Source organism: Mizuhopecten yessoensis, unplaced genomic scaffold (assembly GCF_002113885.1).
Source record: "Mizuhopecten yessoensis strain PY_sf001 unplaced genomic scaffold, ASM211388v2 scaffold3235, whole genome shotgun sequence".
Classification (NCBI taxonomy): domain Eukaryota; kingdom Metazoa; phylum Mollusca; class Bivalvia; order Pectinida; family Pectinidae; genus Mizuhopecten; species Mizuhopecten yessoensis.
The window spans coordinates 798,392-811,504 of NW_018404943.1; the positions used below are offsets into that span (position 1 = coordinate 798,392).

The 13,113-nt window shown below is 36.0% G+C and overlaps 1 protein-coding gene across 1 annotated transcript; it reads left to right on the top strand.

Annotated features, from left to right (window-relative positions):
• Nucleotides 1-3,677: 3,677 nt before the first annotated feature.
• On the top strand, nucleotides 3,678-12,026 carry LOC110447206. Its single transcript, XM_021492746.1, has 7 exons — nucleotides 3,678-3,683; nucleotides 5,120-5,243; nucleotides 7,735-7,884; nucleotides 8,212-8,302; nucleotides 9,084-9,228; nucleotides 10,116-10,294; nucleotides 11,162-12,026. Exons 2-7 carry the CDS (start codon nucleotides 5,142-5,144, stop codon nucleotides 11,224-11,226), a joined length of 732 nt encoding a protein of 243 aa, XP_021348421.1. The 5' UTR covers nucleotides 3,678-3,683; nucleotides 5,120-5,141; the 3' UTR covers nucleotides 11,227-12,026.
• The last annotated feature ends 1,087 nt before the right edge of the window (nucleotides 12,027-13,113 follow it).

A 13,113-nucleotide genomic window follows, 5' to 3' on the forward strand; every position in this document is an offset into this window, starting at 1 on the left:
CAAACTGCCGGTGATACGCTCCATCGAGAGTAACACTGCAGCTGTCATTCGTGGGTAGTATCGGCACACAGGTAATACAGGTTTTCTCAAGTACTCTGTCCTGGTGAAATGTATGTAAACATATATCATGTTGTACACTTACTTGTAATATAAAATAAAATGTTATCGTTTTCGTGCACATCATTGTTATTATATAATTTACAAATATATTTAAACAGGTATGTAAGTTATTTAAGTGAACGAGCTGTCGAGTCTTGCACCGTTCTATGATATTTCTTTTCAGTGCAGCGGCCAGTATGGACAGCTTTCAAACATGTGAACTATTCTTCAACTTGCCTTCATGAAATCATAAATACCAGTATAGTTAACAAAAATGTTGATAAGTACACATTCAACTAAACATTAAAGGCATGACACATGGTTTGAAACATTTACATGCAATGTAAATTTTACATTTCCCTGTACGTGTATGCGTTATCTTAAGTTGACAATACGCGCAAACAACAAGTCTCCGAAAAAGATAAATAGAGGTTAAACAACGAGTGGTTGTTGAATATGGTATTTATTTCACTCGAGTTAGTTAATTTTCAAAAGTTACAAAAGACACGAGCTTTAGAAACTTTTTTGAAAATTAACTAACGAGAGTGAAATAAATACCATACTCAACAACCACAAGTCGTGTGATCTGTTTCTACCACAATCTCAGTCAGAAACAGCATACACACATTTTGTTGACAAGGCCGGCGTAGTGATATGACCCATATGTAAAAGGTCACTCATTAATATTCCAAAATGACCTTTTTTTTTTACAAATTTAATAGTTTTCAAATTTAATGTTTCGGAAACAACTTCGTGAAAAAATTAAATAGATGAAAGACTTTAAATATTGAGAGTATGCAATATTGCATTAATTGATATAAATTAACCACGGACTATATGCGCGTAAGCATATCGTACGAAGTCTGCCTCTCGCCAAGTGACGAAGACGAACTAATCGCTATCAATGTCCAAAACCATATTCGTGAGGTTCTATGGTTGACGTTACAGTGAGAGTTTCGCCATAGACAGGCCCTCCAAATATTGATAACTGGACAAGGGGAGAACGAAATATTTTCCGACACTGTTACAGATCTTGTTTCGGGTTCACAGAGACATATATTATCGATACGTTTCTGGGTTTCACGACCTGGACACGCGACGGTATGGCGTCGAAACGATATCGAGCGTCTGTAGCAATTTAGGCTGAAACTAGCGATCAAATCTTTAAGCATCATCTTCTTTTGGTATTGCGTTAATGACCCCCTTTATCCGTCGTATTACCTCACAGAAGTCACCAACATTTGCCGGATGTTGACAGCAGACGACGTGAACAAAACAGCACGCGGTAAAAGGCGCGTGAAAATATTCGTCCAATCAAAACTACGGAAGGTCATATACCACGTGTGGTGTATCACTATTATTTAACGCAGCGTATTGTGGTAGAAAATGTTGTACACTGCTTCTGAAATTAAGGACGACACCGACCTCAAACGTTCTATCGACCAATCGACGAGCCAGATGCAGTGCGTGAAACGCTGAAACAACCGTTCGTTTGTGGGCGTGTTCTTTTTCAACACGAGACGATTTTGATTGTAGCAAAATCGAAGGGTCATTGTGCAGCACCTTGTGCATTTGATGATGGACATCAAAATAATATCGCGGTCGCGTAACGGTAAAACTTTCTGGCTTTGAAGTCGGGCGTCGCTCCTTCGTAATCTTCAAAGAACACGCATCAGTCTAGTGATTGGTCAGATTTTTTTTCCTGACACCAATCAAATAGCTAGCCGCGTGTCTTTAATTTTCCTAACACATATTCCAGGGGTTAAGTGAGCGAAAGTGAGCGTAACACCTGGATATCAAGGACGCATGCTCTTATAATCTCAGGGACTAACGGACTTCACAACGGTATATTGATGTGATAAAGAAATGTAATTACTAATTAGGGCCTTGTCATTATCCGATTTATTGTACCTGTCGCATGATTTTGATCAGTCATTTAGTATTTTTTTCAAGGAATCATATATAAATTTTCTTGATGTCATTAATTTCAACTGATAAAACCAAATTATTTAGTTTATGACCTTATCGTTATAGACCTTTGCCACACAACAAAACACTATCTCATGTCGCAAGCGTCGTACGAAGGGAGATAACTCCGATACATATATATATAATGTAGTCAGAATCTTATTATCTAGGTATGCAGTCAAAACGGATACAGCGTAAAAGCTAACGTTAACAGTACATTATCTTGTAATTCCAGGCATACATGTAATTCGGTATTATCGAATTGTTTCAATTCTTCAAAACCAGATGACACTTCAAACTGCACTTATACAAAATTAATCTGGCATATGGCTTTACAAAATAGACAGATTAATTTTGTATAAATGCAGTTTGAAGTGTCATTTATTTATATATGTGGCTTTACATAATAAGGGGTCGCGGGTTGCCGAGTGTTTAAGGCGTCTGCCATTCTGCTACCACTAGCCCTCCACCACTGGGTCTCGGGTTCGAGACCTACGAGGGACAGTCGCCAGGTAAGTGGTTTTTCTCCGGGAACTCCGGCTTTCCACCACCACCAAAATCTGGCACGTCCTTAAATGACCATAGCTGTTAATAGGACTTAAAACACACACAAACCGAACAAAAAATTACAAAATAATAACCGTACATCTGATCACGGACTTATTAATCTAAATCCGTGATCTGATGCAGGAGAACTAGATAGGTATAAGGTACAGGACCTAGACCTAGATCTTAGTGTATCCCAGCAGGTAATGAGAGCCATCCTGCATGGACATATCAGATTACACAATCCCAAAAACGTATTTGACAACAACAAAAATAGTTATTCACTAAATAACATATTTGGTTATATATATATATAATATCTGTTTATAACAGATGAGTAAATTACCAATGTTTGCTAACTCACAAAAATAAATCTTTATTTATTATTTAGTTTAACATATTTTACTTAGCATACATGTAATTATGATTATTAAGTAACAAAGACATATTTTAACCTGGTAAGTTCTTCAATCAATTCAGCCTCATATAAAAACGAAAACAGGTCGGCCAGAAGAAGAACACATTTTATAACCACAGAAAAGCCTCCATACCGTCGGAAAATATTTCAACAAAGATATTGTCAACCAGAAACTCAAGCGTTCTCACGATTTCATATATTTTATTTTGGCCATAACGTTTTCATAAAATTTGCTTCAAAATAATAACAACCGTATATCTATATAGCTTTTCTTGAAAAGGAAGTCCTTGTAAAACTCGGTAGTGTAAAGAGTGGAAATTCAAATGTTTTGGTAGATGAAGCATCTTTGAGGAGAGGATGCTCAAAATTAATCAAAAGTTCTATTGAGGTCTTCAAAATCCTCAGTCTAATACCTCCACGTCTGGAGTATACAATATCACGAGCGTTGCCCTCTATGAAAACAAAACAAAAATGATAGTAAGAATTTCGGAGAATTGCTTGGTTGAGCAACTAGCGGAAATAGTGACAAAACGCTATTTATAAAAGTTGGAATTAAGCATGAACACACGGCAGGTCAGCATCCTTTTCTTTAATTGGTTTTTGGAAATATTGTCGCACTGAAGCGTGATTCGTCTTTCACAAATCGGAAAAGGTAAAGGTAAGGTTTCCTTGGCTGTCAAGCAACCTTAGATCTGTTTATAAGCAGGAAATGTGTTGTAGTGTTTGCAAACAAGTATTGAGTTATTAGATCCTTTGTCTGCCAACACAACTACATACTTATTTTGCATACGGTGAGTGTTGTTTGGCAACTGGTCCAGAAATACACGCTGATGTGTTTTTTTTAAACTGTTAATTCGTTTTTGAATGATGGACCTGATTGGTTCAACTCAACTGAACGTGAAACCTAATCCCCATGCTCGCGTTTTGAGCACAGCCTGACATTTTTTTTCACGAAATCCTGTATCTTGAGAGTTCTATTCCAGCTGATAGTTACACCCTCTCAATGCTTTAGACCCTTCGTGAACAGCCCTCGTAGCATTGTATTACGGGTAATGTTTTGATCGCCGGTTTCTAAAACATTTATCTGTCCAGTTGGCAATAGATGTATGATTAGATATTTAGATGTATTAGGATGTTTAACAAGTCCATGTTGAATTCCAGCCCTCCAAAAAATATGTGTGATCTTAAAACACTAAAATTGCTCGTTTTAAAATAAAGCTACTATATCTAAATAGAAGGAATCTAACTTCTTTTTGCTTTCTGCATCGAAAAATAAAATGTCCAAACACGTGCTTCATTTCTTTCGATTTCTTTTCAAGGCGATTCACTCTATTTGTCGGCTCTCTTGCTATTCCTGGTGAACATTTCGTTTGATAACATGCAAATGAGTTAAAAGCTCATGAAAAGTAATTGAATCTCATAATAGAGCACGATAACTAATAGAAATATGAAAGAAACACTTATATACTAATTCCGTTTGTTGAACATTAAATATTTTACTGCAACTTATGGACATTTTGTGCATTCATTACTCATCCGTGGTACAAACGGTCGATGATGAGAACTCATAAAGCGGTCCAAAACATATATAGAAACTGAAATATAGTGAAGAGGGTAGGTGCCTCCAAAGCCCTCTATAACATTCTAAATTAACAACTTTTGGCTAAAAAACTAGGTTACTCACCATAATTACATGTATTATTAGCCTCTATCACATGTATTATTAGCCTCTATCACATGTATTATTGACCTTTATCACATGTATTATTAACCTCTATCACATGTATTATTAGCCTCTATCACATGTATTATTAGCCTTTATCACATGTATTATTAGCCTGTATTAAGTCCGACAATTCAAAATGGAACGCGGTATGCTTTAATCGATTCAATCACTTATTGACAGAAGTATATTCGTGTTCAATAAATATTCCTATATGTTTCATCCCTATTTTCATTGACCATAGATATTATGGAGTTACTGTGACGTATTTCCAGCACTCGTCTGCTATCTTCAAATGAACCCATGCATTCGTCCACAGGAAGTTACGTTATGATAATTATGTATGTATGTATATATTAACGTAGGTGCCCTGTGTGTCTGTTACGTATGACAATGCGGGCTATACACGTGTTCTCCCTGCTGATACTGACCACAGCGGACAGGAAACTAGACATACTAAACCTCTACAAGAACAGCTTCACAGGTGATGTAAGTATTAACCTAACACTAAACGAAAATTTCAGATTGTTTACATTATGTCTATAGAAAAGATGGCCATGTATATAGTATATGTACGGTAGTAAATACGGTTAAACGTTCGTAAGAAATTATAAGTCGTACTTATTTTTACTAATTTGTACGATTCCTTTCTCATCGGGTCCGAATGTTCAATTTCATTCATAATTAAGGTTACTGTTATACAATACCATATATAGATTTATGAAATTGATTAATTACATTTAAGTACGTGTATACATAGAGTGTAACCTACTACAGAATTAAATAAGGTACATATTATAAAGTATGAGGCATCATATGTGGGACCACCTGCAGAGTCAGGGGTTCCTCCTTTGTCTTATGTTTAGGAACAAGTTAGAAATCGAAACTGATTCGTTGCCCCATTCTCTCCTGCCTACAGTTCGTTATCGTTGCTGGTTAGTCCGTTGTCAGAATGTTAGAATGTGTAGTGTCATGTTGCCTTGTTAATGTTATGGTACTTATGTATTTCGGTGAAATGGCGCTTTGATATTGCCCCTGAGTAACCCCATCATTCGTGGACGACATTTTTCACATGCGAGCATGCAAAATTCTGAACAAATATATATATTCATTTAGAGACAATTTTTACTTTGTACGCATGCTCAGCCGCCAATGATGCTTTAATCAGACTTTCGACTTGCAAACTAAACGTGTACTGAATGTCAACAGTGACAGAAACTGTATGCTAGGTAATTTGTCAGTCCTGACACACATTAGACACGATGACAGCTGTAGGATTACCGCACACTGGTCACGTCATAATACCATATTTACACCGTACTTATGTAAATCTACATGTCATCCGTCGTCGTTAATTAACACCAAGGGGCCGCGGTGGCCAAGTGGTTAAGGCTTAACACTAGCCTTCCACCACTGGGTCGCGGGTTCGAGGCCTTCGTGGGGCAGTCGTCGCAAGGTACTGGCCGAAGGTCGGTGGTATTTCTCAGGGAACTCCGGCATCCCTCCACCACCGAAACCTGGCACGTCCTTAAAAATGACCATAGCTGTTAAAAGGTCGAAAAATACACACGAACCAAATAATTGACATCACATAAGTAAAGTAATGCTAAGATACTTTCAATAAAATATCCTCGGAGATCTGTACGTTTCGATGAAATTGTGATAGTTGTCACTATAATATAAACACAATTGACTTGACTTGACTTATATTTTCGATGTCTGCTTAACTTTGGAAGTGTTTGAATTACTTACAGCGGCATTTCATTAGCTTCCGATTCCCTGAAGTTATTTATACATTTTGTATATTCTTACCAGATAACAAAATGTAATGTTAAAACAAACTTCCTTTCTTGATATTTACATGTGTCTACAGTATGACACATTTGTATCCAATTACTACGTACACAGACGATCCAAACTCTTATACATCTATTTCGTGGCCTGTTTCTGATATTTCGCGTTTTTTTGTCATCGAGACAATGTGAGATTTTGAATATATATTGTCGATGTTTCATTATTTTGTCACAAAGTTTTATTTTTCGATTAATTTTCCTGACACTAATTATCCAAACTCACGTGTACAGGGTGTACGAACTCTACTCAACTCTTTCCCATTTACCGATAGTATAACAACAATGGTCTGTCATCAACAGTTTTTGACCTTTTGTTATGATGGGCTTTCCTTTTTGTTTTAGTATCACATCGGTTCTAATTGTTTTTTGTTAGAGTTGACGTTGACGTTGAGGTACGGTTTCACTAAATGTTAACGATGAGGTTATACATCTACACAATTTGATAAAGCGCCCTATCTAGCTAGAGTAAGCCACTCTAAAGCGCTGTACAATACATAGATATACAATTTGCACAATCAACACAATTATCATATACATTAATCAATATAATTTTGTGGAATTCGCAAGAGCTGCCTTATCAGGCGCTGACTACTAGTCCTATGCCACCTGGCTAATATCTCCCTATGTGTGTATGCCTGCATGCGTGTTTGGAGATGTATTGTGTTATAAACCTTATTCAATATAATAGCGCGGGAGTATGTAACTGATAGGCCAACTTGATTTTATTTTCACATGTGTGGACATATTTCTATAATTTAGTTTTCGGTTCCAGGGAACATATTCCTGGTATAATGCGGATGGAACCTGTAATAGAAATATTTTGGTGATATGATGACCCTATATTTTAGTGCTTGGTTTCAGGGAACATATTACTGGTACACTGAGGGTGGTACCTGTAATAGAGATATTGTGGTGATATGATGACCATATACTTTAGTGATTGGTTTCCGGGAACATATTACTGGTACACTGAGGGTGGTACCTGTAATAGAACTATTGTGGTGATATGATGACCCTATACTTTAGTGCTTAGTTCAGGGAACATATTACTGGTACACTGAGGGTGGTACCTGTAATAGAACTATTGTGGTGATATGATGACCCTATACTTAAGTGATTGGTTTCAGGGAACATATTACTGGAACACTGAGGGTGGTACCTGTAGTTACCCACCACCCGAACTACCGCCCGTAGCTTACCATCCAAACATCACAGATCTCGTAGCCCTCAACAGTCATCAATTCTTCGGATCCCACGCCTGTGGCATGTGTTTCTCGGTATATATTTCTTTCTTTGCATGTGATTTTCAGTCAAATTGCTGTAAAGCAATATTATTCTCCATTTGTTGTTTTTTGCTGTTATTATGATTGCACGCATATAATCTATTTTTGTGATAATTTTGCAGTAGGAAAAGTTTCAGTAAATTAAATCTTACCCATGGAAACTAAGATTTAAATTAAGTAAGTCATTTTTTGAGCGTCAGTGACCTAATATCAACTCTTTTTCTAAGGATCAATGATAACATATCATAATATCAATAATACATGTATTATATTTAAAGTTTAACCAGTTCACTATGTTATTACATATATATATATGTGTAGGTGAACGGATCAGGTGTGGGATTAGGTCTCAATCCTATCATAGGCCAGCACATCGTGTTCGTCAAGGACATGTGTCCGGAATGTAAGAAGGGTAGGTATTAAAGGAGTGTCCTCATTATGTTGTCATTGTATGTTGGTGTGTACATTAATTATTTAGTTACAATATATGTAGTTATAAATTATATATTGTTACGTTATTGTTTTACATGATATTAACCCTTTCACCACTAGGTAACTTTAGTAGACTCTGCCATACATTGATCTGGATGAGTCCATTATGGTCTACAGTGGTGAAAGGGTTAATGTGTTGTTATACAGTTTTTGATATTCTGATTCTTGATATACAAGGGCCTTATATACACTCATCCTTTGTTGTTTTAAACATGTACATAGTACATTATTAATTTAATAGATATGTTTGCAAATTTAACTTACAGTGGAATATCTATAACAATTACTTATCACAATTGAACATTTGAATCAATAAAGAGGAGACTTTAAAAGTGTTTGTAAGTATTAAGAAAACTATATTGAATACATTTGTTTGTAATAATAGGTAAGACTATTACATTTACAGATACATCTGGTTTGTTTATAAGGAGGATAACTTAGATACTATTGTCCGTGGTTATATGCATGACCTCCAAGTATACATTTGCTCTTACATATGTGGAAGACTCCACAAGATACATCTATTTAATATTAAAATAAAAACTACGTTTCATTTGTTTGTGGTTCTGAGGACTGTATTACCTACACATATTTGTGCTTATATAATATGTAAAACCATGTCAGCTACAAATGTTTATAATTTGAAAAACTGCGATTTATGCTTCTTGCTTGTGATGGAGGAAACTTCTTTTTCAATCTAGGTGATGTAGATTTCTCCGAAACTGCCGACGGTCGGTGGAATATTTCCATCCGGGCTATCCAATGTCCGGTTGGTAATACATCAATCGAATACAAATTTCAGGGCAGCAACGAATATTACTTAAAACTCCAAGTTCGTAATGCAAGGTAGGGAATCCTCCATGCGCCTTGTACAAAACATTGTACAACCAATCATGGTTAAGTAATAAGATTAGTAATTATCTATGTTACTGTGCGTTCGATAGCAATATGACTTTCAACTTTCCATAGTGTTATTATTGATAGTATCAATATTAGTCTTGTCTATAATATATGTACTTTGATGATTGATTTTTGAACGTTTCTAAAAAAAAGTCGGATGGAAAGCGCCCCTACAAATCATTGTTTCAATGTGTGTACACACTCGGTCCCTTGATCTTTTCGCGATAATTGTTACATCTGTTCGATTCATTCTTTCTCCTTTGTTCCAATGAAACATGATTCCATATCTGTAACAATGTACTTTAATTCACGGATAAAGATAAATACCGCCTTTGTAATGTGGGGTCATTTGCATGTTGCAGAGGGGGGGGGGGGGATATGCCTGACTCATTTCAGTGTTTGTTCATAAGAGGTAACAGATGTGAAACCCCCTCGCTGTGTAATCGTGTTTACATTTAAGATACAAACATGGATATGTTACAACAGATATCGCAGGTAGTATATTTATCTTATCATTTTTAACTCGCATCTTGTGGTATACTTTCAGTATATTACACAAACATTTAAACAGTGTCTACCGTTTGGTCCTTATTGCCTTATTAAATAGACTCATTATTGACTTTAATGTTAAATTTCTGGGACTAAAATATGTATTCCCTACACCAGACTCATTCAAAACACTTCAAGAAGGGGTATTGCAGCGAAACGTAAATGTTCATATATTTATACAGCTTTAAAATTGTTGTTTGGCAAATAGGACTTTTTTCAAATCCAACTGTGTTGTAATGTAGCAGAGAATGTAAATAAAGTCACAAAACTATACATTTCCATAGGATTCCGGCCACATCATTCGAGGTGAAGTTGCCGGATATGTCCTGGTCCCATTTTAATCACACGATGGACGGTTTCTGGACTGTATCGTTTCCCACCGGAGTGACGTATCCTATACATCTTAGACTAACTGCAGCGAACGGTGAGGTCATCGAAGACACACTGGGCACAGATCACATAGGTAATACTTAAGGCTTTGCAGTCGTCAGTTATTAAAACATTGTGGAATGTAAAGCATTGTAGGTCACGAATTCAGTTTATTCCAAAAGCAGTACAGCTTATAGGAGTCATAACATACAGTAACATGTCATTATACACAAGATAACGGAGGCTGAACAATGTGAAAACAATTTCACTCCTCGTCATAAATTGTGCAATCAACAAATGTACTATACAAGATAACACAATAATATTACTATCAGCTGTCACGCCTGGCTGTGGCAATACACAAAAAAATACCAAGATTATTTAGTTGTTTTACATTCCTTACAGACAGAGGTTGTACAAGCTTAAAGACAGAGGATTAATGTTTCCAATTTATTCTGCTTATAAGTGATTGCAAATTTAAATATTTTGAATAAACATTCAGGATTCAAACCCTCGCAAATAAGTTATTCAAAGAAGAAATGCAAACATAAGTATTCTAAAACAATTCACTGATTCATTAAGGCTAACATGCCATGTCGTGACAAATAAAACGTGGGTTATTGCTGATTTTTGGTACTATAATCTTGGTTATTACTATTATCTTATTGTTATGAATTAAACACTGTAAAATTAAATGCGAACATAAGTACATAAGTACATATGAAAAAACATACTATTTCGGAGTTTAATGCGCATTAAAAGAGTCATATACTTTCTATGTATTGTGAATGTCACTAAAAACGTATTTTACACTGCATTATTTCTAATTTTTACAAAAATCTTTAAAGATTTGTTATAAAGTTGTTCGCTTATTAAAAAAATAATTAACAGACAAGATTGCTTACACATGATCAATATTTAAAAGACTTGTTATACCGTACAACTTGTTCTTATTTTGTAGTTAATGAGAAGGTTATATATGGTGACGGCAAACAGTTCTCGGTCGACAACAGCCTACCAACATAGTCGTGAAGGAATCATGCTGCATCAGGAAGAAATCAGCTCGATATTTCTCCTTTAATTTGACTTTTTTCATTTTTTGACAAAAAAATATTATGTTAAAAGATGTTATTGTCTTTAACAAGTCGTAAGCATTTAACTTATTGCACCGACAAGGCAGAATTTCTATCCCCGTTTCCACTATTAGACAAATGTCTGACTTTTGGAAAAAAACAACTTCAATTAGCCAAACTTGTGTATCACGAACTTAGATATCTCAAATAACCCGGTAGGCTTGTGGTATTGTCTAAAGTGACCTAATTTTCTCGATGTATCATTTGATGTAATATGTCTGTTTATTGACACATTTGTTATCTCATTGTTTTATTCGTGGTCATGTCTGTTAATTGATACCTCGGTTATCTCGAGGTATTATTCGTGGTCATGTCTGCTTATTGATGCCTCGGTTATCTCGAGGAATCAGTCATGCTCATGTCTGCTTATTGATTCCTCGGTTATCTAGAGGAATCGGTCCTGCTCATGTCTGCTTATTGATGCCTCGGTTATCTCGAGGAATCAGTCATGCTCATGTCTGCTTATTGATTCCTCGGTTATCTAGAGGAATCAGTCGTGCTCATGTCTGTTTATTGATACCTCGGTTATCTCGAAGTATCATTCGTGGTCATGCCTGTTTATTGATACCTCGGTTATCTCGAAGTATCATTCGTGGCCATGCCTGTTTATTGATACCTCGGCTATCATGCGGATTCCTTCGTGTTCATATGTCTTTATGTTGATACAAATGTATGCTTATATTAAAGACTTATTCCACGAATACTGCTCAGTTAATCTCAATTTGTTATAATCCACAGCTAGCACAACCAGGGAAATGTTTTGTAAGATATTTCGATGACTTATACGGTGAAACATTGCACTTTTATCTGGCAAAAGTGATTTTGTCCGATCAAGGTGACGGAGTACACAAGATACTCAATATTTGTCATAACACTTGTGTAAATGTATTTCTTTTATCATTTCAATGGTTAACACGACTACATTTAAAAATGCATGCCTAGTTAAAAAATATTAAAAAGTAGACAAATCAATGGGTGTGTCACGCTCAACTGCCAAGAGTATGTAAAACAATGCAGTACAAAAGCTAAGCCCTCTCTCCGCTCAGTCGATGATCATAACGCACTTCGTCCCTGTCAAATTTCTGAAACACTCGATTATTGCTAAATCGCTTTTTTCTTGGAGCCAACCAAGATTTCGAAAGTGTAAATACCACTTTTGATTGTGTTTTATTGACGACAACCTATGCCACACAGGTACGTTGCAATGGCTACGTACAGTTCTACTTTACAATATCGAGTACAATGAATATACGTTCTCAATGGCTAGAATACAGGAACATTAATGGCTAGCGTACGTATAATTGCACACCCTTTTGGAAAAAATAATAAATAAAAAAAGTATGGTGGTGAAACAAAAACTAGATAGCGCGGCCATTTCTTAGCAATATTGTATGCAAACGATGTTGTTGTTTTCTATTGTTGATATGGTTTCATATTCCTGTCAAGTGAGTAAGTTGATCGGCATCATTCGACAACAGTTAAGAACGATTTCGTTTTTTTAATGATTTTGCGTCCTCGTAACACGTCGTGTGCAGGCTGTGTCCACAGAAAATGGGGATACATGTACCAACTGGCCGCTTTTCATCTCGGTGTCATCTCACTGATATTTCGTAACCTAGACACGGTAAAATGGTTTTCCACCAGATTTATTCCAACAATGGGCTTACCATGTGTGTAAAATGGGGATACATGTACCAACTGGCCGCTTTTCATCTCGGTGTCATCTCACTGATATTTCGTAACCTAGACACGGTAAAATGGTTTTCCACCAGATATATTC